Raw genomic sequence first — 25,306 nt, forward strand, 5'->3', positions numbered from 1 at the left:
TGAATTCTTTGTTGTGGGGAGCTGTCCCGTATATTGCAGGATGTTTAGCAGCATCTCTGGCCACTATGCACCAGGTGCCAGCGGCAACAGCCCCATCACCCCTCTAATACCCACCTCCCCCTCACTGGTGTGAACACCGCAATGTTTAGCGGCATTGTCAGATGTCCCCTGAGGGCAAAATCACCCTTTGTTAAGAACCACTGATTGAGCTAGATTGTAACCATTGAGCTAGATTCATGGTCTGTGTTGCATGCTTTTTTGTCTTGTCCATAACATCAGAGGCTTGTTTAGAACAAGAACCTGATAGATAACTGTTAAATAACACCTTCCTGATCTCTACACCATCATACTACATTTAGGCTCTATTTCTCAGTAACTCACTCTACCACATGGTATCTCACAGCTTGATGCTGGCCGCAGAGAAAGCTAGGTTGACCACGTCCTTTTCACTAAGTGGGACAGCAAGGCTGAAGAAGACAGCTTCCGGAGCTTATAGTAGGTCATGAGTCTAACTAACATTTTGTTCCAGATATAATAAAAGAAGAAGAAGGAGAGGTGGGGGGAGAAAAAGAAACAGCAGTTTATCCGAAATCAAACATCAATCCATGAGATGCTAAACGAAATGGTGAAACTGGTGTTCAAATTTTTTTTTCTCTGTTAGGACAGATATGGAGTTGAGCGATCATTAGGGTCAGAGTAACCTGAAGTCACATCATGTCTCAATTTTCTTGTAGCAATAATATGATGTGGGGCAACTACTCAGGAAACTCACCTGGAAACCTACCTTCTAAGAGAGGCAGTTCCCCACTCCTACCAACAAAGCCTTTACCATATGCAGACACTACAGTAAGATCTTATTATCATATACTAATTCACACCCTATGGGAGTGACGCTACTGGTAAAGAATCCCCCTGCCAATGCAGGAGATGCAAGGAGCTCGGGTTTGATCCCTGGATCAGAAAGATCTCCTGAAGTAGGAAATGGCACCCCACTCCAGTATTCTTGCCTGCGAAATCTCATGGGCAGAGGAGCGAAATCTCATGGACAGTCCATAGCATCACAGAAAGTCAGACATGACTGAGTGACTGAGCACACACACATATACACACAGCTCACTCCCTACACTATTTCAATGTGTAATAGTAAGATCTTACTGTAATAATAACGTAATACTGTTATTATTAATGTTATTATTACCTAGAGCCAGATATCCTGGAATGTGAAGCCAAGTGGGCCTTAGGAAGCATCACTACAAACAAAGCTAGTGGAGGTGATGGAATTCCAGTTGAGCTATTTCAAATCCTAAAAGATGATGGTGTGAAGTGCTGCACTCAATATGCCAGCAAATTTGGAAAACTCAACAGTGGCCACAGGACTGGAAAAGGTCAGGTTTCATTCCAATCTCAAAGAAAGGCAATGCCAAAGAATGCTCAAATTGCCACACAATTGCACTCATCTCACACGCTAGTAAAGTAATGCTCAAAATTCTCCAAGCCAGGCTTCAGCAATACATGAACCATAAACTTCCAGATATTCAGATTGGTTTTAGAAAAGGCAGAGGAACCAGAGAGCAAATTGCCAACATCCACTGGATCATGGAAAAAGCAAGAGAGTTCCAGAAAAACTTTGCTTTATTGACTACGCAAAAGCCTTTGACTATGTGGATCACAATAAACTGTGGAAAGTTCTGAAAGAGATGGGAATACCAGACCACCTGACCTGCCTCTTGAAAAACCTGTATGCAGGTCAGGAAGCAACAGTTAGAACTGGACATGGAACAACAGACTGGTTCCAAATAGGAAAAGGAGTACGTCAAGGCTGTATATTGTCACCCTGCTTATTTAACTTATATGCAGAGTACATCATGAGAAACACTGGGCTGGAAGAAGCACAAGCTGGAATCAAGATTTCCAGGAGAAATATCAATAACCTCAGATACGCAGATGACACCACCCTTATTGCAGAAAGTGAAGAGGAACTAAAGAGTCTCTTGATGAAAGTGAAAGAGGAGAGTGAAAAAGTTGGCTTAAACCTCAATATTCAGAAAATGAAGATCATGGCATCCAGTCCCATCACTTCATGGCAAATAGATGGGGAAACAGTGGAAACAGTGAGAGACTTTATTTTGGGGGGCTCCAAAATCACTGCAGATGGTGACTTCAGCCATGAAATTAAGATGCTTGCTCCTTGGAAGGAAAGTTATAACCAACCTAGACAGCATATTAAAAAGCAGAGACATTACTTGGCCAACAAAGGTCTGTCTAGTCAAGGCTATGGTTTTTCCAGTAGTCATGTATGATGTGAGAGTTGGACTATAAAGAAAGCTAAGCGCTGAAGAATTGATGCTTTTGAACTGTGGGTTGGAGAAGACTCTTGAGAGTCCCTTGGACTGCAAGGAGATTCAACCAGTCCATCCTAAAGGAGATCAGTCCTGGGTGTTCATTGGAAGATCTGATGTTGAAGCTGAAACTCCAATACTTTGGCCACCTGATGCAAAGAACTGACTCATTGGAAAAGACCCTGATGCTAGGAAAGATTGAGGGCAGGAGGAGAAGGGGACGACAGAGGATGAGATAATTGGATGGCATCACCGACTCAATGGACATGAGTTTGTGTGAACTCTGGGAGTTGGTGTTGGACAGGGAGGCCTGGCATGCTGCAGCTCATGGGGTTGCAAAGAGTCGGACACGACTGAGTGACTGAACTGAACTGAATGTTATTATCCCCATTGAACAGAAGAAACTGAATAACAGAGAGGTTCAGTAATTTGTCCAAAGCCACATACCTAAAAAGCAACCAAGCACAAATTTAAGGCCACAGAGCTTGGTTGAGTCCATGAGCATAATGATGAGCCTCCTCTTGTGGATGAGAAGATTGGGTAAGTTAGCAAAGGGGAATGCCTAGAACAGAGCAGTTAGCCATTTAATTTCGCACCTTTCCCATCACTCAGCTTCCTAGAACTCATTCATGTACTGTGTATTCACAGGGTGGATTGAAGGTAAACAGATAGAAGCGGACTGCGGTTCTCCCTCTGAAGACAGAATGGGAAGAAGGCCAAGTAGGTTAGAGCTGACCTTCAGTATTCTCTACCCTATTTGCCCCACTCAGGACTCTAATGGGCCCTCCTCCAACTATCAACAGCTCTCCAGAAGGTGTAAATGATATGAGAGTAAATTGATGTAACAGTAAACATTCACTGCAGGGCTTCTTTTAAAGGCATTTTCACGTTTGTAGGCATGACACTCATATTTATCAAAGTGATCAGAGACAGAGAGAGAGAGATTGATTTAAGGAATTGGCTCACACAGTTATGAGGGCTGGTGAGTCCAAAATCTGATGAGGCAGACTGGAGACTCAGGGAAGAACTGCAGTTTGAGTCCAGAGGCAGGCTGATGGCCCACTTTTTCCTTGCTTAGTGGAGATCAGTCTTTGCTCTATTAAGGCCTTCAACCGATTAGATGAGGCTCACCCACATTGTGTAAGGTGATGCTATCTAACTATCTCATCCTCTGCCACACCCTTCTTCTTTTGCTTTCAATCTTTCCCAGCATCGGGGTCTTTTCCTTAAATTAAATATATAGACCTTTCAAAGGGAAATTGCTGGTATTTGTCAGCAGACATAATATCTGGGGACTAGGAAAAGGCCTTGCCCTCTTCACTGAATTTATAATACATGACTACACACTAGCAGAGTGGATAATAAATCCAGCAACAATCTCTCAGTTATCTTTACTCTCTTCTGCAGCCTAAAATTTAGGAGGAAGATTATTCAGAAATACTCATTTGATTTGCAAAGCAGAAGTAGAGACATAGAGAACAAACATGGATAACAAGGAGTGGGGAGGGAGGTGGGATGGACTGGGATATTGGGATTGCTACATACACTGCTGCGTACAGAATAGATAACTAACGAGAACCTACTGTATAGGGAACTCTCCTAAATACTCTGTGGTGACATAAGTAGGAAGGAAATCCAATATCCATATATGGGATATATGTGTATATATATAACTGATTCACTTTTCTGTACAGCAGAAACTAACACAACTTTGTAAGACAACTATACTCCAATAAAAAAAATTATTTGTCCTCATTCAATAGCAAAGACAACTGCCTTGAAATAAAGGTCCGACTCTGCCATGACTTTAGTCACAATAAGGTTTTGTTCTATCACTGCTGAAGGCCAAGGACAGCTGAGAGCAGGGAGGCCCACTTCTGCCTTGTTTATGGTTCCAGTTCTGCACAAAACAGTTACTAGCAACTAGTTGCTGCCCAGGGAATTATCAATGAGTGAGTGAAAAACAAACTGTAAAAGCCAAACAGCTTCCTGATGATCCTTGTTTGGCATGACTCTCAAGACACTTGGCATGTCTGCTTACAGACTGAAGTGTTGATTCATGCCAAAGTAAATGACAATGATTATTGGATTCATGGTCATTTTCTATTTACAGCATCACAGGTCGTCCAGGTGAATGAATAAACGAAGTCACTGCCAAATGCCCACAGTGATTACAGAAGCTATTCTTTGAATTTTTTCTCATTAACCTGCAAAGAGAAAGCCTTTTTGCGCCTTTGTAAAATTTCCGATTTAGGCAGAAATTCATGCATACCTGGCCTTTGCCAGAGACTGTCTAAAACGCCCCAGAGACAGACAATGACTATTTGCCTGCTGGAAGGTTATACTCAGGGTTGAGGATTATCACTGAAAGTAATCAGAGCTTCCTCTCCCAGGCTTACATCTGCGCTGTTCTTTTCATCTGCTGCTTATTCCCCAGCAAATGTCTTTAATTATCTATCGTGTACCAGCAAATCAGGAAAAGGGCATCACATCCCGGCGTAATCTCTGTGACCTTTAGGAACTGGCACGTCTCTCACGGATAAGGGAGTTGGGCTTCTCATTTTATTTGATATTCTCGTTCTTTCCTGTGAAGGCTTGCTCCCCCTTCTCCCATCCGCGCAGGTCTCCTTTCCACCTCTGGCCTTGCGCACATGGCTGAGGCAGGGCTCGGTTTGGGACGGGTTTCCACCAGGGGGCGCTAGAAGGGAGCAAATGGGAGAAGCACCACTGTTCACATCTCCCGAAGGCTCTCAATCCCACAGATAAGCCCAAGTACAGGAGCTGTTGGGCCATTGCTGTCTGGGAACAAAGCTGGCGCGTTTCTAATGTTTTCAGGTTTGTATGTGTATAACTTCACGTTCATCTCCGGGCGTTTCCGATGGCAGAGTTTCGTTTTGAATCAGTGCGCCAAGTGAAATTCACTCCTCCTGAGTTTGCTTATAACAACTGGCTGGTTGCTTATAACAACTTTGCTAGTAATAGATGGCTGGTGACTTTTATTTGAAAACGTAAATAACTGGCTCGTTTCAAGAGCTGCCTCGAGCCAAAGACTAGGCTAGTGGCCCAGCCCACACGATCCAGGTTGTGGTTTTAGGACCAGGAATTCTAGGGCAGCTGCACTCACAGCTGAAGAATTCCAGGAATGGCAAAGTCTGGAAAACTTTGGCTTTGGAAAAATGGCTCTGGGCTATTGGAGCTGATCCTCCTAAGTCCACTATAAGAACCACCTTTTTTTTCCCCCCAGAAATTCACAGAAAGGGCACACCTCTTCATGACTGCAGTAAACTTCCACCACTAGATCTATTTCTGGGACTTTCCAGTAGGTCAGACAGTAAGAATCTGCCTACAATGCAGGAGACCTGGGTTTGATCCCTGGGTCGGGAAGATCCTCTGGAGAAGGAAATGGCAACCCACTCCAGTATTCTTGGCTGGAGAATTCCTTGGACAGAGGAGTCTGGCGGGCTACAGTCTGTGGGTTTGCAAAGAGTCAGACACAACTGAGCGACTAACACTCCACTCCAGATCTATTAAGGGACTTTTAAAGACAGGTACATTTTAGTGAACTTAACCCCACGCCATCTAGGAGGTATGACACATAGCTAGCTTTTTTCTAGCTTGGATTTCTACCTCTGAACAGGCACCGAAAAAAGGCTTTGTGTTCACCAAACTAAGAATCCACACCAATGAGGGAAAGACAGAAAAGAAAATAGAAAGAGAGGGAAAGGGGAAGAGAGGGAGGAAACAAGAGGGAGAGAAACACATTGAGTTTTTCACAGAAATATTTACTCAATGTAAAACATTATGCTTGAGACAAACTTATGGTCACCAAAGGGGAAAGGTGAGGGCGTGATAAATTAGGAGTTTGGATACACATATACATACTACTATATATAAAATAGATAATCAACAGGAACCTACTGTATATATATAGCACAGAGAACTTTTACTCAATATTCTGTAATAATCTATATGGGAAGAGAATCTGAAAAAAAAGTTGATCTATATGTATAACTGAATCATTTTGCTGTATACCTGAAACTAACACAACATTGTAAATCAACTATACTCCAGTATAAAATAAAAATTAAATTTAAAAACATTTCAAAGATATCCTCAATTCTGAGTTTATGCTCTATGTATTTGAAACCTTACATTTCCCTTGTTACGTGTGTGCGCCTCCTCTGATGTTAAAAGGACACTCCTTTCACAGAATTAAGAAACAGTGTGTTTCCATTCTTCTAAAAATAGCAGTCATCAGAGATGTTAGTGTCTTTTAAATGTATTGACAAAATAAGTCAGCGACTCTGTATTAGATCCCAAACTGGTTTTTGGACATTATCCTGTCTGTTAAAGCTTCAAGCTATTCCACTAAGGGATTCGCTGGTTCCTAATAGAAAACAGGCAGCTAGCTCGTGGGACGGTATGTGATACTCTGGGTGAAGGATAAGCACAGTGCTGGCCTGGCTGGGCCTGAGAGGCTGCTGTGTCAGGAAAAGGGCAAGGGGACTCTGGAAGCTCGGGGAGCTGCACTGGGGCACTGGGCACGAGGGGAAATGGTGTCCTGGGAGCAAAGATGCTGAAGGAAAAGACGGAGTCTCCCTGAAGACTGACAGCCCATCCGTTCACAGCTTCAGCCAGCAAAGCCCCGGATACTGAACATTCCAGCTCCAGAAGCCCTTGTTTGCTCCAGGAAAGAACTTTATTTCTTCTCAGTTCTGAGCTAGCATGAGGAGGGCTTTGCAAGCATCCTGCACACAACTCCTCCATCCCCAGGTCTCAGAGTGGTGTTTCCTAGGAGGTTATGGTCTATGAGCTCCAAGTGCACGAACAGCTCACAGACATCACATGCAGACATCTGGCCAGCTTGGTGGCCACCAGACCTGCTGGCAGCCAGCACTGGGCCACGCTCTCCAAGGGCAGGGAGGAGACAGATGCTGGTCAGTGGGCTTCACTGTGCAGCAGGGCATCTGTTGGTCACACACAAAAAAGTGTGGAAACCTCACAAACCCAATGCCAGTCAGTGGCTGCTGTGGGCATTATTGCTTTTATGCAGCTGTGAGGGGATAAAAATGAAATGATTTAGAAACAAAAGGAAAGACATGCATTCTAGTGTCCATATTAACACCGAGCCTATTTTTCAGAAAGAGGACCAACTCTAGCCTGAGGCAACTGGCCGAGTCTTCTTTGGGTCCATGGCTGTCCTAGGTTTTGCCACTGGTTTAGCTAGTCATTGTTGGATGCCAAACCTCGAGGCAGAAACCATCTCACAGTTTCTGTGGGTCGGGAGTCCAGGCACAGCTTTGCTGGGTGCTTCTGAATCAAGTTGAAAAGTTCACGAAGCTCGTGACATTGTGGTAAAGGGGAGTTGGGTTAAGTTGGAGAATCTTCTTTCAAGTTCACTCACACGGCTGTTGCTGGCTTTGGTGGCATGGCTCATGGGGATGGGGATTCTCATAGGGTGTCCAAGAGTGCTCAGAGCATGGCAGTGGGTTTTCCAAAAGACAGGGAGTCTGAGAGCACTAAGACAGAAGCTACAGTCTGCTGCGAGCTCATCTCCCAGGAACACTCTATCCAGCCCAGCTACCATACTCCATTCATACTAGAGAAGAGGGATCATGCAAGGGTGTGGACAGCAAGAGGAGGCATCACTGGGCCACCTTAGAGATGCCTATGCAGCCACCCTCCTTATCTTCATATTAATTGGAAAAGAAATAACAGAGAATATTAATTTAAAGGGGTTTGTGTGGGACTCAAATACAACGAGGAAATGTTGTTTTTCAGGTTTTGTTTGTTCAGTTGTTGCTTTTCAGCTCAGTCATGTCTGACTCTTTGTGACCCCATGGACTGCAGCACGCCAGGCTTCTCTGTCCTTCACCATCTCCTGGAATTTGCTCAAACTCACGTCCATTGACTCGATGCTGCTATCTAACCAACTCATTCTCCCGTCGCCCCCTTCTCCTCCTGCCTTCAATCTTTCCCAGCATCAGGGTCTTTTCCAGTGAGTCAGCTCTTTCCATCAGGTGGCCCAAGGAGGAACAAGAAGGAATAAGAGGGGCTTTGAAATCAGAGGCCCAGGAAAGGTAGAGTGACCGCGGGGTCCTTACCTCGCACCCCACCCCCGCCCCAGATCAAATTATGAGTCCAGAAAACTGCCTTTTAACAGTATCCCAGGCACATTTTGGACACACTAAGACTTAAGAAGCACTCAAAGATTACTTTCCTTCTACTCTATAAACTGGAAAGAAACGAGAAATAAGGTGATGATGAAGTGGAAGGGAGGGCGGTGGTCAGCTACATGAGCCCCCAGCATTTCTCCCTGGTCCCTGTGCCCTAAATAATTCCCCTGGGCTGGGTCTGTCCTCAGACCAGCCGTTAGTTGTCGTTTCACAAACCAACCCTCACTGGAGCAGGGCCCTGGCACCTCCCTCAGGCTCTGCCCACCAGTCTGTATGATCAACACTCACCTCCCACCTTCTCCTGTCCCACAGCAGCCTAGGAGGCCAGACTTCTATGACAACCCTTAAAACAACCAGTGTGTTTCGCAAATGACTCTGGTCCAGTAAATACTTAGAAATATGGTTTCAGCTGGTACTAACACATCTTGGGGCACCCCTCAGTTTTCGCTCATCGGCAGTAAACACTCATTTGTTTCACCCAGGAGAAAACAGAGCCACATCTAAGTGCAATTTGTTGGAATAAATAAATCAGTGATTCTCACCATGCAATCAAATAATCAGAAGCTGGAAAGGACAGTGATAGTTCATCAAACCCATGCCCTTCCAGACCAGACAGAATGATCCTCAAAATATCCCCACAAATAGGCAACCTCTTATTCAATCCTTTGGGCAATCTAATCGTTGTCTCAACCCTCACTGTTTATTTTATATATAACTGAATCCTTCCTGTTATTTACAACCTTTTCTCTAGTTCTGATCTCAGGAGACATGAAGAACAGATGCCCACATGGCTTTTAATAAAAGATTTTTATTAAGTCACTGCTCATCTTTGTCCTATCGCCGGGGGAGGTGGGGACACGGGCTGTTGCTTCTTAGCTCTTAATGCTTCACTCTGCTTTGCCTGTAAGTCTGATAACAGGCATCCATCTTTATGTGTGGATCCAGACAGTAAGTTATAGTTCAGGTAAGTACAAGTGGGATAGCCTGGATTATTATTTTTTTTTACAAATCTTATCAACGAGTCCTATGAGGTGATTTAGTTTAAACCCATGACATTTTAAAAACTGCAAACAACTTTTCCTAATGCAACTTAAAAAATCAGAAATGCAAAAACTGTTGTCAGCTGGCCTTGATGGCTTTATTCTCATGTGACTGAGTGTAGTTTTCATAGTCATCCAGTATTCAAATCAGTGTTTTTCTTCCCAATTTTTAATTTCTTGCATAACAAGACTCTCTGAGTCTTCAAGGTAAATTAATATGCATTTCCAAAACTTGTACATGGGACTGAATAGTCCTCCAAAGCAATTCCAAAATTAAGTTCATGAAGAACCTGTCGTTTTAATTTCTTGTTTCTCTAATATACTGTGTTGGGTGGTAGGCAAAAAGAGGGTCCCTGTTGTACAGATGGGGACCTCACATGAGGAAGTTGCCAAAGGTGACCCCCTAAGGTTGCAGCAAATCCTGAACTAGAATTGGGATCCTAGACTTCTGCCTTCAGTTCTCTACACTAAATATTCTAACACAAATACTTTTCAAACTGATCACATTTCTACACACAGCAATTTTGGGGTTTTTTGTGTGTTCTTAAGGCTGAACATTTTCTAAAATGACATCATCACCATGCTTATTCAAATAACAAACAAAACCCTGTCACAACACCTGGGGAAACTATCTTCCAAACATCATAATTTCTGGCTTTCAAGAGTGAGAATCAAGCCCAGAACAAGCCCTGAAGATAAAGGCCCGAGCCATCTTACTTACAGGTGGAAAGAATCATGCTGCCTTATGTGGGGAGCATACAAACAGCCTTCTGGTCTCCAGAGATGCTCCTGTCACAAAAACACATCTTTTAACTGAAATCATAGCTCACTGAAGACGTTTCTCACGGACAAAGTTAACCCCACCTATTTTCCTGTTCTAAAAACCTCAGCGAAGTGTGTGAATGACAACCTGATGGCCTATATAAGAGAAAGCTGAATAATCTCCATCCGGATCTGAGGGTAGCTGCTGTTCGCTCCTCCTTCCCGACTGTGTGGGTGACCCCACCAAACACCATTTCAAGAAGTCACAAGGTTTGGGCAAAAGGGACCTTAAAAAGAGCATGAATGCAAACTGCTATCTGTGAACTGAGGAGGAAACGGAGGCACAGATGGGATAAGGGGCACAGTTCATGGTAGAAACAGAACTAGATTGTCAGTTTTAAAGTACCGTGTCTAGAATGTTCTGTCCTCCGGCTCAGTACTAACACTTTTTGGCACCATCAGAAGAAAATTTATTCCGTGGGGAGAAGGGAAAACCAACCCATCCCCAGGTAACTGGGGTGTGGTAACATTATCAATGATAAAAATGCACTTGGGAGTTTCACTTTATCCCATTGAAAAATAAACAAAAAGTAAGTAAACTAAAGGGAACAAGTGCACTGAAGACACAGCAAATTCACATGGCCCTTCCTATTTCCTGCTTTATAGATTAAGATCTCTTTACACACTCTGGGTGGATTCTTCTATTTTTAATTCTTTTGCTGCAGCTATATATATATAAAGCTATATATATATAGCTTTAAAAAAACGTTCCAGTGAATGATTTAAAGATTTTTTAAGATGTTCCCAAATGTAGCCAAAGCTTGCTTTCCCATCAAAAGTATTCATCAACTGTTAGGGCAAGGGCTATAGCTTCTCCTTTTTCATCAAAGCCCCCTAGCACTTTCAGTGCAGCTCCTCAAGGTCAAAAGGGAAACACGGGATGTGGCTGGGAGGCGCAGGAGGAGTCAAGGCGAGGAAGGAAGGAAGGAGGAAAGCGTGAAGATGACCGTAAGGTAGGCTACACCTTGTGCACAGCCAACTCCCTGAAGGAGCTACAGTTAACAGATGCATATGTTGTTGCGATGAGGGTACAGTTAGACAGGAAGATGAGGAGGAAGGCAAGAAACAGACTGTGACAAGACTCAGGACAAATGTTTTATTTTTTCCCATTAGACAGGGAACAGGGAAGGATAGAAGACAGCTGAACTGAACAGACTGGAAAGATGATTCTCCAGGGTCATATTAAGGTGCTGCTCAGAGAAGCCAGCCACAGCTTGTGTTCCTTAAAAGGTCTTGTTTTTCCATATGTACAGCATGTATAATAATCTTTTTTAACCATTTAAGCACTTTTTCAATTAAATGGTTCTAGCACCACTGTGTGGAGAAGGCAATGGCACCCCACTCCAGTACTCTTGCCTGGAAAATCTCATGGGTGGAGGAGCCTGGTAGGCTACAGTCCATGGGGTCGCTAAGAGTCCGTCACGACTGAGCGACTTCACTTTCACTTTTCACTTTCATGCATTGGAGAAGGAAATGGCAACCCACTCCAGTGTTCTTGCCTGGAGAATCTCAGGGACGGAGGAGCCTGGTGGGCTGCCGTCTCTGGGGTCACACAGAGTCGGACACGACTGAAGCGACTTAGCAGCAGCAGCAGCACCACTGCAAGACCTGGGTTTGATCCCTGGGTTGGGAAGATCCCCTGGAGGAGGGCATGGCAACCCACTCTGGTATTCTTGCCTGGAGAATCCCTATGAACAGAGGAGCCTGGTGGGCTACAGTCCATGGGGTCACAGAGTCAGACACGACTGAGTGACTTAGCACACACAGCACACAGTACCACTGCTGCAGTATTCAAGTCGGTGCAGTCAACAAAAGAGGGTAGATGGGTCACTCACCTTGACTTTGCCTGCTCTTGCCTCTAGATCCTCAGAGTAAACAGGGAAATGAGAAGTCACATGTAGAGGACATGCTGTGTGGGTCCCAGCAAGCTGGCATGTGCCCTACAAGCTGGCATGTGATAGAAGCAGCCCCACCCTTGTTCATGAGACTTGCAAGATGGTAAAGGAAGTGGGTCTTGAGTGTGTAGTTTAAAAAAAAAAATTAAATATGGAGGCCTCAGCTCATTCTTAGAAGCAAGAGCCATAATAAATCCTTTGAAACCCAAGTCTTGCAGTACACAGGTTTCTTTGGGCCCCGCATAAATAAGACATTTTAGTGCTTCAAACATATGAACCACAGAGGTGCCTTTTTAATGTCCCTAGGTCAACAGGGAGTCCTAGAGGAAACAGGTAGCTAGGGAACAGTATTTGCACTATTCTGAGGCCATGGGCTCATCTTCTGGCCTGTTACTTGCTTAGGGAACCAGTGGGGTATACTCCTGAACACAGCATTGCCCTCCTGTGAGCTGTTTCCTTGGCAACACTGTGGTTTAGCCTCTGCAGCTATTCCTGGGGAGGGTTCTATAGGATGTTGCTGGCCAAGACAACTCATTGCTGGGCATTAAGTAGCTTCTTCACATAAGAACTGCTGTGTGAATGCTACATAAGGAGTGTTCACACAATGCTGCACAGAACAGGGTCAAGACCAGGGCCCCTGGAGCAGATGAATTCCTGAAGCAAGCCCCTGTGTCCTCCTGGGCTTTCAAAACGAACAATCCTGTGTGCAGCAATACATGGCCTTTGCTTTTATGACAGAGACTGTGTTTCTTTTCCCTGGGCTTATGAGGAAATGAGGTTCTAATTCAGATTGTAACCTCATTCACAGGGTCTACTATAAAGCAATAATAGACAATTTCTCTGACACAGGAACTCAAGTCCAAGCAGGCCTCCTGAAAACCAGCTGGGAGACAGCTTAGTATACCATGCTCTCCATTATTCCTGGCTGTTTCCTGGATTTTGCCAGAACTTGGCTTGCTCCTGCATCTTGCAGGCAGTGGGGACAGCCATTGTGTTGAACATCACTGATCCTTCTGCTCCAGCATTTATGTCCAGGGACAGAGTCTTAGGACACAGAGACTAACTGAATGGCCGAGTTCAATTCTCCATACAACTCCAATTAGCTGTGGATATCATAGACAGGACCTTTCAACTCTTTGTGATCCCAAGGACAACAGCCCGCCAAGGCCCTCTGTCCATGGAATTTTCCAGGCAAGAATACTGGAGTGGGTTGCCATCGCCTTCTCCAGGGGATCTTCCCAACCCAGGGATCAAACCCAGGACTCTTGCATTGCAGGCAGATTCTTTACCATCTGAGCCATCAGGGAAACCCAGTTCAATTTTCCATCCAACTTCAATTAGCTGTGGATACTGTGGACAGGACCACTTAGCCCAACACAAACCCTGCTGGGGGCTTAAACTGGACAGGCACCCCAAACATGGCTACTCAAGTAAGGAGCGGGCACAAGCAATAGAAAGGTCCTGACATTCCTCTTCAGTAGGGAATGTTTTATCCTTGGGGGAAAAGGAATTAAGACAATCCATGTCCTAATAAGGCTGGCTCATGTATTATAGAATTAAATGTTTCAATTAAATGACAACTCATGAAATCAGCTATATCCCAATAAAAATTAAATAAAAAAGACAACTCACGTTTCTTATAAATATATAACTTTATATATTATATATATTTATAATATGTACAGCATACAAATATGTTTTAATGAAATACTAATGGCAATCTTGAAAACAGATGTTTCAAAACCTAAGATGGGTACTGATCCATCCAGAACCCACATTCTAGACAAGACCCTGGCCCAGATTTTTGTAAAAATCATAGGGCCGATGGGTGGCTGGACTGCAGCTCTGACACCCTTCCTCCTCCCAATTACCCTGGCCTTCCACTGATGCCAGCGGACATGACCCCGCGTACACCCGAGAAATGGACTGACTCCGGGGGCCTGGGTACAGTGCCTGGCCCACAGTGGGCACTCTAGCACTTGTGGAATGAATAAAAGTGGGTGCTTTTAACCACTTTGTCTAAGCCAGCATTTCCATTAATCCAGAAGATTCAGTCACAGAGCTATGGCTGGTCATGAAGCAAATGCATCAGATGTTTCCACTTTATAAGTACAACAGTCTTCCCGTCCAAGTGCTAAATAAATTAAGAGTCTGCCACGAAGTGCCATTTCATCCTTGTGCTTTGGAATCTGGAAGCCGTCGGTCACAGCACCACTCATCTTCCAAAAGTTTCTCCACATTCGACTAGTTCATCTATCGTGCGCAGCAGATCTTCGAAGGAAGGCCTTCCCTCTGGTTTCTATAATTCAAAAAGCAAAGAGAAGCTGTGGGTTCCAGAACCCATCCCCAAAATGAGTTTTCACTGTTCAAACTCAAATGGCACAGCGCACCAGAGCACACATACATCCCATCAGGTCTCACTGATCCTGCGCGTGCTGCTGCTACACTCATCTTTCTGCCCCACAGCTTTTGCATCCAACTCAAAAACCTAGTAGAGATCCCAGCTACCTGTAAAATCAAGTCCTGCTAACCTGCAGTGCCCTCTACGACCTGTTCCACCCCCATGGCCTTGCTACCCAGTTTTATTTCCCACAAAAACCCTCATATGGGCTCTACGCTCAAGCAGAACAATCTCCACCCTTGTGGACACAAAGTCCAGTACCACCACCCTATCTTTGCTCATACTATCCCCTCCTGGCCAGTGCTACTTCTTGGGCAGTAGGCCTCTTCCCATCCCAACCAATGCTCTTAGGAGGCAAATTATAGCACGTGACTGAGAGCATGGGCTTTGGAGTTGGACAGGACTCTGTTTCTCTACAGTGAAGTGGCCTTGGGCAGGCATTAACATGGTATCCCCATCCACACCATGGTCAATGTATCCATACTTCAAAGGGTTACTTTGAGGACTAATCAAAAGCACTTAGCACAGTGCCTATCACGTAATAATTGTGAGCTAATATCACTGTTATCTTTCAAAAGTCACTTTCGTGTCTAATCTCTTCTGTCATTGTTGCTGTTTAATTGTCAGTCAGGTCCGACTCTTGTGACCCCATGGACTGTAGCCCGCCAGGCTTCTCTCCATGGGATTCTCCATGCAAGAATACTAGAGTGGGTTTTCATTTCCTTCTCCAAGGGATCTTCCCGACCCAGGGATCAAACCCACGTCTCCTGCATTAGCAGGCAGATTCTTCATCACTGAGCCACCAGGGAAGCCAATCTCTTCTATGAGGTAACATTTCAACACAAGGAAAAGGAAAACTTTCAAAGACCCTGAGTAAAGTAGACCTGAGGAATTTGAGGCTTGGAGAAAGAAACCCTCTCTGGTGAAAGAGTAAATATTTCAATAACACAAGAGGGCCACTGAAAGAAGAGCTACTTCTCCAGGTGTGTTCCCAGAGTCTCCAACTCAGGCAACCGTGGAAGGATGCCCACTTGGGAGGGAAGGGGCAGCCTGAATTTACTATCTTATTATTAGCATTTTCCACATCTTCACATCTTCTTCCTGTTATTCAGATTGAGTTGAGAAGAGCAGCTTCCTACTTAAGAGTCTGAAATCATGTAAAGCATGCACTCATTCACTAGGCTATAATGACCACACATTAAATTAAAATCTACCAAGCCCAGATCCCTGAATGCTTTAGAGTCTGAGGAAGAAAGCACCCCAAAAATGTTATACCTCCTGCCAACATCTCAGCATCACCTCGTATACATATCTGGAGGCCAACTTTGGCTGGTGGAGTCGGTGGCCGCGAGTAACCATGGTTACCACTTCATAGTTGGTGTTTTTCTCAAAGGGCATTCTGCCTTCAGTGAATATTTCCCACATTAAGACACCTGGAAGATGAGAAGGATTGCCAAAAAATGCACCCACTTCCTCTTCAGGGCAGTGTGGAGGGGAAATGGAGCGTGAGTCTTACCAAATGACCACACATCTGATTTGCTGCTAAAGCGGCTGTAATTAAACACCTCAGGTGGACACCACTTCACAGGAAATTTAGCACCAGAAGAACTCGTGTACTGATCATCCAGGACATACCTAGAGTAAGACACTGAGTTATGATCTCTATTTTGTACAGGTTCTTTAATCCACCCCCCCACCTGCCTCCCTCCACCACAGCCCCCGCCCACCACCACCTCCCCCCCACCCACCCCAGAATCAAAACACAGTTGATTGAAGTCCAACAAGCATCCGGTTGAAGCTGCTTGCCTCTGCAGCCACGCCTCTGCGATTGTTGTCTTCCTCTGAGTGCTTGAGATGGAAACACTACCTTCTATCTGTACTTTCACTTTTCTGTTTTTCTTTTTTATAAGGCAGTGGAGGCAGCACACAATAAAAGCTTGCAAACTGTTTTTTTAAATAAGCAATTTTGTCCTTTAAACCAAGTTTTGCCCAAAGGTTCCATTTGTAAAACATCTAAAGCAGAGCTGCTCTAAGGAAGTAGTGCAAAGAGCTTGGAACATGTGCTTTGCCCCCATGATTCCACAGAGCACAACTTAAAACTATATCAAATAAAAAGAGCAGAATGATGTATGTACACTGTGGTGTATATACCATGACATCCCTCCTCCATACACACACACTCAAAACAATACCATGTAGGACACACACAAGCTGGTAACACCAGTTACCCCTGGGGAGGATCCTTAATTGGGATGGTAAACCTGGGTTCTTCAGCCCTTTCTATAATGTGTTCAGTATGTATTTACAAGAGGAAGGTAGGGACATATAAAGTTAATTTATACAAACTCCATGGGAAAATATTCAAATACTTGCACTAACGTCCTTTGCTGTATAGACAAAGCTGGTGAAAATGCCACCGTGGGTGCCTGTCAGTCAAGAGAGTTTGAATTGAGTGTAGAATGAGTGTTTTAGAAGCAGGGATCCCCAGCCTCTGAGGTCCAATGCCTGACGATCTGAGCTGGAATTGATGTAATGATACTAGAAATGAAGTGCACAATAAATGTAACATGCTCGAATCATCCTGAAACCAGCCCCACCCCCGGGTCCACGGGAAAACTGCCTTCCACGAAACTAGCCCCTGGTGCCAAAAAGGCTGGGGACCACTGTGTTAGAGGGACTGATGCAAAAGCACAGGTTTTTCTGAAAGCCTGACGTATATGAAAATCAAGCATGAAATGGGAGGTCTGCCTGGCAGATACAGAATGTCTTCACAGAATGAAAACAAAGAGCACTGGGTCATTACTTCCTGAGAGTCGGCAGTTCTGGTCCCATTTCTGACAGTAAAGGCTTTCAAACCTCCCTCGGCTTGAGTTTCCTTAGGAGAGAGACCTGCCTGTATGACCTGGCCTTGCCTGCTTTATAACCATTCCTCGTGCCGACCGTGGGCCAACCACCCTGACCCTCTTCTGACTCCTGAGCAGGCCAAACTCATCCCTAATTTCAAGCTTTTGGACTCACTGTTTCTTACCCCCTGGATTATTTTACAGTCAGATTTTTCACCTAATTGACTGCTGCCTACCTTTTGAGTCTCTTTCCAAATATCCTGGCCTCAAAGAGTCTTCCAGGGCAATAGACCTAAAGGAGTAACTATCACCCCTGCCCCACATATCACTCAGCACCCCCCACCGCATGAACCCCAGCTTATCACTATCACAGGGGTTGGCAAATGTTTTCTGTAAAAGGCCAGATGATGAATATTTCAGGTTTGCAGGCCTCTGTCGAGTGAAAGCAGTCAGACGAGTCTATGTCCTAATAATATCATATTTATGGACACTGATACTGGACTTTCAGATCATTTTCACATGTCATAACATTTTTTTAAGTTTTCTTCCGACCATTAAAAAATGTGAACCCCGTGGGTGGCTCAGGTTGTACAAACAGAGGTGTCAGGTCAGATGTGGCCCGGAGGTTGGTGTTTGCGAACCCCTGTACTGGGACCTCACTCTGTTCTTTTCCCCTTAGTGCTTCTCAGGTCTTATACTTCTCTCTCCTCCTGAATTAAAGCTGCATGTGGGCAGGGACTCGAATGTCTTAGCCTCTGCTGGCTTCAATCTCTAATGTTGTGCCTAGCACAGCACAAGCACCTAATATTTTTATAGATGGATGTACAGATGCCTGGAGAATCCCATGGACAGAGGAGCTTGGCAGGCTCCAGTCCACAGGGTCGCAAAGAGTCGGACATGACTGAAGCGACTTAGCACTCACACACGTACGGATGAATGAATGAAAAGAAGGAAGGAGGGAAAGACAGGACAAATGAAATGCTTTTTAAAGGTCTTTTATAACACACTACTAAAATTACAAAAATTAGGAGAATAAAAACACTACAGATTGGTTATTCTAAAAACTGTACCCCAAACACATTTCTATCAAAACAAAAGATTCTAGAAATTTCATCCTCACGAGGGAGAAAAGAAAGCAGTATATTTAGCAGGCTATACTACCACCTAGTGGAGAGAATGGTTAACAATGATTAACACAATGTATGGTTTAGTGGTGATTTAGTGGCTAAGTTGTGTCCGACTCTTGCGACCCCGTGGACTGTAGCCCGCCAGGCTCCTCTGTCTATGGGATTTTCCAGGCAAGGATACTGGAGTGGATTGCCATTTCCTTCTCCGGGGGATGTTCCTGACCCAGGAAATGAATCCAGGTCTCCTGCATTGCAGGCAGATTCTTTACCGACTGAGCTACAAGGGAAGCCCTCATATACAGTACTATTATCTTTAATACATTTATCTTTATCTCAGGACAGCTAACAGGATTTCCTTTTTGCTTTATCAGTACAGACTATTTCCATGCTTATCAATTTTATGAACTAATGTGACTATCAACTAAAGCCACATAATGAAGCATTGCTGCTGCTGCTGCTGCTAAGTCACTTCAGTCGTATCCAACTCTGTGTGACCCCATAGACGGCAGCCCACAAGGGCCCCCGTCCCTGGGATTCTCCAGGCAAGAACACTGGAGTGGGTTGCCATTTTCTTCTACAATGTAGGAAAGTAAAAAGTGAAAGTGAAGTCGCTCAGCTGTGTCCGACTGTTAGCGACCCCATGGACTGCAGCCCACCAGGCTTCTCCATCCATGGGATTTTCCAGGCAAGAGTACTGGAGTGGTTTGCCATTGCCTTCTCCGAATGAAGCACTAAGTAATCATAATTTCTCAACAGTTTACCTGAGAAAAAGTCAAAGCTAACAATAAAAAAACAAATTCAGCAAATAAATTTTTCAAAATATAGATTATCTAATTTATTTTCTAACCTTATATCAAAAACACTAAGAAGCAGAAAAATCGATCTGTACAAAAATGATGGGTACTTCTAATGTTTTGCTAATGGAGAAAAAGATATTTCAAAACAGTTCTTAAATAGGCTTTAGAGGAAGAAGTTGACACAAATTGCAAAGAAAAAGTCAAGTACTTTAAAGGGAAAGGCCAGAGCCTTAATTTAACCCCAAATTTAGAGAAAATGGTCACATATACTCAGTCTTACCTAGCCATTCCAAAATCAGACACTTTCACAATTCCTGCCTCATTTACTAGACAATTTCTGGCAGCCTGGAAAACAACATTAAAATGGTATATTAGTGTAAAAGTTCAATAAAAATAGAAAAATATAAGTTCTGTGTATATTAAATTTACTGTAAGCCAGTCAACATTTGCAGAGGTGTCTTATATGAAATTTTTTTTACCCCTATGGAAATGTCTTCAACATATATGTGAAAGAATGTATACAAAGACAGGTCAAAAGTCTCATGTGCAAACAAGACACTATTACATAATCTTTGCCAACTGTCGCAGCTAACGACTAATAGAAGGGTCAACCAGCTTTTTGCTATTCTTATTAAATTACCTGATTTTCTTATTGATAGTAACAACATCTCTTAAGGTCCTTAATTCAGGTTCTTACTAGGTGAGCTATATAACACACAACCACCACAGTGATGGGTGAAGATCTTTTACCCAGTGTTTTGCTCAATGATTGGTCTTCCCTACCCCAGTCAAAAGAACAGCCCTGCATAATATAGTCTGCTTTATCACTTATGACAAATACAATTCTAGATTATTTAGATTTTCTTGCCCATGCTTTAAGGTTACAAGGTTCAAGAAAATAGTTTGGAATAACACATAGTATCTCTCAGAAGGAGGACATGATGACAATCATTTAAAATGCTAAAGCCATAGGGTAAGAATGTATTTTTCTTCCTGATGCTTCAGAATTTTGTTCTCTATGCATGGCAAATTCCACTTAAATGAGGTTATTTCCTGTTGAATGTGTTTTAAGTGTTTCTTTTAAAGTATTACTTAATGCCCATTCTCTGGGTTATCTCCATCTTCCTGTAAAGATATCCTATAGTCCTTTACATGATGGTCACCAGGATTCCTCACCCAGGAGACAGAACCATCAGAATCTTCCTTAAGGGATGATAAAAACATACCCTACTGATGTCAGTATCACAGGCACAAAGATATCAAAATTGCCTTCACCAAGATGTGATATGTATAAAGAGGTGTAATCTGTCCTACCCATGTAGACTACAGATTTCCATCAGTTTTACAAGTTTAAGAAAGAGGAAGGTGCTAAGTTCACAAGTTTCAATATGACAAAGAGATGTTCTTTATCATCACTGCACATAATAATAACAATAACTAATGCTACACATATCACATCTTCCTTTTAAATTTTTTAATTTATTTATTTCCTGGCTGCACTGGGCCTTCATTGCTGAGCATGGGTTTTCTCTAGTTGCAGCAAGTGGGGGCTACGCTCTAGTTGGTGGTGCACAGGCTTCTTACTGCAGTGGCTTCTCCTGCTGCGGGACTCTGAGACTCGAGGGCTCTTGGGCTCAACAGTTGCAACTCGCAAGCTCCAGAGCGTGGGCTCAGTAGTTGCAGCACTCAAGCTTAGTTACTCTGCAACATGTGGGATCTTCCAGGACCAAGGATCAAACCAGTGTCCACTGTATTGCAAGACAGATTCTTAACCAATGGACTACCAGGGAAGCCCCCCCACCCCACCACCTTTTCACATCTTCAAGTTTGAAAAGTCCTTTGCCCCTATCATAAAATGTAGTCTTTAAAAGTTTTGTTCAGTGATTGGGAATCCGCCTGCCAATGCAGGGGGCGTGGGTTCAATCCCTGGTCCAAGAAGATCCCACATGCCATAAAGCAACTGAGCCCATGTGCCACAACTGCCGAGTCTGTGCTCTTAGGCCCCTGCACAGCAACTACTAAAGCCCACGTGCCCTAGAGCCCACGCTCTCCAACAACAGAAAGCACTGCATGAGAAGCCCATGCACTGGACTAGAACAGACCCTACTCAGCACAGTTACAGAAAGCCATGTGTGGCAATGAAGACCCAGTATAGCCAAAATAAATAAATAAATTTTTAAGTTTTGTGAAAGAAAAGCCCAGGGCTAGATGATTTCACTGGTGAATTCTATCAAACGTTTAAAGAAGAATTAACACCAAATTTGAGTTCTCAAGCTCTTCCAAAAATTTTTGAAAGGTACACTTCCAATATCATTTAATAAGGCTGACATTACCCTAACACCAAAGCAGGATAAGGACACAAGAAAACAAAATTATAGGCCAATATCCCTGATGAACACAGATGTAAAGATCCTCAACAAAATATTAGCAAACAGAATTCAATAGCACATTTAAAATGATCGCATGCTATGATCCAGTGGTATTTAATCCTGAGATACAAGGATAGTTTGACGTATGCAAATCAAAAAATGTGAGGAACCACACTAACAGAAGGAAGGATAAAAATGATTATCTCAATAGACACAGAAAAAGCATTTGACAAAACTGAATATCCCTTGATTTCACGATTAAAAACTCTCAACAAATTAGAAGTAATGTACTTCATAGAAGTAATATACTTCAACATAATAAAAACATATATTACAAGCTCACAGCTAACAACATACTCAATGGTGAAAAGCTAAAAAGCATTTTCTCCAAGATTCAGAACAAGACAAGGATGCCCACTCTTGTCACTTCTTTTCAACACAGTACTTGGGAGTCGTAGCCAGAACAAGAGGAGAAAAGAAAATGAAAGGCATCCAAACTAGAACAGAAAAGTAAGACTGTTGCTGTTTGCAGATGACATGATCTTATATATAGAAAACTATAAAGACTCCACTAAAAAACTGTTAAAAAAATAAAAGAATTCAGTAAAGTTGTCGGATACAAAATAAACAGAAAAATCAGTTTTGTTTTATACACTAACAATGAACTGAGAGAAATTAAGAAACCAAGTGAATTTCAATAGTACAAAGAACATGAACATATGTAGGAATAAATTTAACCAAGGAGGTGAAAGACTTGTACATTGACAACTGTAAGACTGATGAAAGAAACTGAGAAGACACAATTAAGTGGCAAGGTGGCCCGTGTTCACAGAGTGGAAGAATTAATAACTGTCAAAATGTCCATACTACCTAAAATTATCTACAGATGAAATGCAACCCTATCAACATTCTACTGCATTTTTCATAGAAATATAAAAAATCATCCTAAAATTCATATGGAACTACAAAAGATCTTGAATAGCCAGAAGAATCTTGAAAAATAATAAAGCTGGAGGCATCACACTTCCTGATTTTGAACCAGATTACAGAAATACAGTAATCAAAACAGTATGGTGAAGGCACAAAAAGAGAAACATAGACCAACGGAACAGAAACAGAGAAACTGGAACTAAACCCACACATGTACGGTTACATAATCTTTAACATGGGCACCGAGACACACAATAGGGAAAGGATAATCTCTTCCACAAATGGGGCTGGGAAATTCAAATATCCATATGCAAAATAATGAACTTGGACCCTAACCTTACACCATACACAAAATTAACTTTTGGATATGACACCAAAGCATGGCAACAAAAGCACAGATAAACTAACTAGGCTACACCAAACTGAAAAGCTTTTTCACAGCAAAGGAAACAAGCAGCAAAATGAAAAGGCAAACTACAGAATAGGAAAAAATGTTTGTAAACCATTCATCTGATACAGCGTTAATATCTAAAATAAATAAGGAACTCATTCAACTCAATAGCAAAAAAAAAAAAAAGCAAATATTCAATTGAAAAATGGGCAGAGGACAGAATACTTATTTCATCAAAAAAGACACACAAGGGAATTCCCTGGTGGTCCACTGGTTAGGACTCTGCACTTGCACTGCAGGGAGCATGGATTCAGTCCCTGGTCAGGGAACTGATATCCTGCATGCCACATGACACAGCAAACAAAAAAAAAGACACACAAATGGTCAACATATATACGAAAAGGGGCTCAACACCACAAACCATCAGGGGAATGCAAATCAAAATTACAATGAGATATCACTTCACACCTATTAGAATTACGACAACAAAAACACAAGATGACAACACTAGCAAGAAATATAAAAGGTAGAAAAAGAGGAATCCTTGTATGCTGTTGGTGGAAATGCAAATTGGTACAGCCACTATGGAAAGCAGTATGGAGGTTCCTCAAGAAATTAAAAATGGACTACCATATGAACCAGCAATCCCACTTATGAGTACATATCCAAAGGAAACAAAATTAGTATCTTAAAGAAACATCTGCACTCCCATATACATAGCAACACTATTCACAATAGTCAAGATATGGTAACAACGTAAGTGTCCATCAATGGGTGAATGAATAAAGACAATGTGGTGTGTGTGTGTATATATGTGTGTGCGTATGTATATACACATCCATTCTGCATGCATGTGTAGTGTATGTGTGTGTGTATACACCTGTGTGTACATATACATGCATACATATATATATACACACACACACGTATATAACTACACACACACAGGCATGCAGAATGGAACATTATTCAACCATAAAAAAGAAGGAAATCCCATCGGTTGCAACAACGTGGATGAATCTGGAATAAACTATGTCAGGTGAAATAGGTCAGTCAGAGAAAGACAAACACTGTATGGTATCACTTATACATGGAATCTAAGCGGGGGAAAAAGAACAGAACTCTTATAAAGAGAGAGTATACTGGTGACTGCCAGGGGTTGCGGGATAGGGGAAATGAAGAGCTGTTGGTCAAAGGGTACAAACTTTCAGTTATAAGTTCTGAGTATCTAAGACATAGCATGATCACTACAGTTAATAATAGAGGGTTGTACACTTTAACAGGAACTAACAGTTCTACCAACATACTGAAAATAGACACACTGGGCAATAACAGGCAGAGAAGAAAAAGAGAAAGAAAAAAGAATGGAGGAGAAAGGGAGACAGAATAAGACAGAGGAAAATCTAGAAGTGTCTCTATCATAATCATTTAGAACCAGTAAAAGATTACTGATATTTTCTGGAGTTATTAACATGGCCCTCCATCTCTTCCCAATGAAGAAAATGAACCAAAGGATTTTTGTTACATAATAGTTTCTTCTTCTAGTCTAGAAAAGACCTTAGTATTAAGTCAAAAGATGAGTCAACCCTTAACTTACCCATTTTTCACCATATGCAAATTATCTCATTTCTCTGATGCTAATTTTCTTATATAAGACAATGGTGGTCAGAAAATCTGTTATCACTGGCTACCTCATGAGATTCTTGTGAAGATCAAATATCAGTGCATGGTTATTAACTTGGAAATACGACCTCTGTAACTATATATACTACATGTATTAGATTTAACAAGATCTTTCTGTTAAAACTACCAGGCAAGTTAAATTTACCACATTTAAAAATAATGGTGAAATACTGTTGAGAACAAAACTTGGGTATGAATAAATCATTGCTTGTCTGCTGACAAAGCTATGGTTTTTCCAGTAGACTAGTCAAAGCTATGGTTTTTCCAGTGGTCATGTATGGATGTGAGAGTTGGACTATAAAGAAAGCTGAACGCCAAAGAAATGATGCTTTTGAATTGTGGTGTTGGAGAAGATTCTGGAGAGTCCCTTGGACTGCAAGGAGATTCGACCAGTCAATCCTAAAGGAAATCAGTCCTGAATATTCATTGGAAGGACTGATGCTGAAGCTGAAACTCTGATACTTTGGCCACCTGATTCAAAGAACTGATTCAT

At 42.7% G+C, this 25,306-nt stretch overlaps 2 protein-coding genes across 6 annotated transcripts in view; both read right to left on the reverse strand.

Annotated features, from left to right (window-relative positions):
• The window catches only part of TXK (TXK tyrosine kinase), a 61,321-nt gene extending 47,877 nt beyond the window's left edge, over positions 1-13,444 (reverse strand). The window contains exons 1-2 of one of the 2 annotated variants that reach the window (XM_027544441.1): positions 12,213-13,444; positions 10,277-10,344 (exon numbers count right to left, since the gene is read on the reverse strand). In XM_027544441.1, coding sequence (XP_027400242.1) covers positions 10,277-10,292 — 16 coding nt within the window. In that variant the 5' untranslated portion in view covers positions 10,293-10,344; positions 12,213-13,444. Of the gene's footprint in view, positions 1-10,276; positions 11,044-12,212 lie in introns of those variants that run through there. The other variant, XM_027544440.1, reaches the window with a different exon arrangement.
• Positions 13,445-13,905: 461 nt separating this feature from the next.
• The window catches only part of TEC (tec protein tyrosine kinase), a 168,598-nt gene continuing 157,197 nt past the window's right edge, over positions 13,906-25,306 (reverse strand). For all 4 annotated transcript variants that reach the window (XM_027544443.1, XM_027544444.1, XM_027544442.1 and 1 more), the window contains 4 exons: positions 19,721-19,785; positions 16,190-16,308; positions 15,949-16,106; positions 13,906-14,571 (listed from right to left, as the gene is read on the reverse strand). In XM_027544443.1, coding sequence (XP_027400244.1) covers positions 14,488-14,571; positions 15,949-16,106; positions 16,190-16,308; positions 19,721-19,785 — 426 coding nt within the window. In that variant the 3' untranslated portion in view covers positions 13,906-14,487. The remainder of the gene's footprint in view (positions 14,572-15,948; positions 16,107-16,189; positions 16,309-19,720; positions 19,786-25,306) is intronic.

The sequence above is a fragment of the Bos indicus x Bos taurus genome, chromosome 6, assembly GCF_003369695.1.
Source record: "Bos indicus x Bos taurus breed Angus x Brahman F1 hybrid chromosome 6, Bos_hybrid_MaternalHap_v2.0, whole genome shotgun sequence".
In the NCBI taxonomy this organism is placed as follows: Eukaryota; Metazoa; Chordata; class Mammalia; order Artiodactyla; family Bovidae; genus Bos; species Bos indicus x Bos taurus.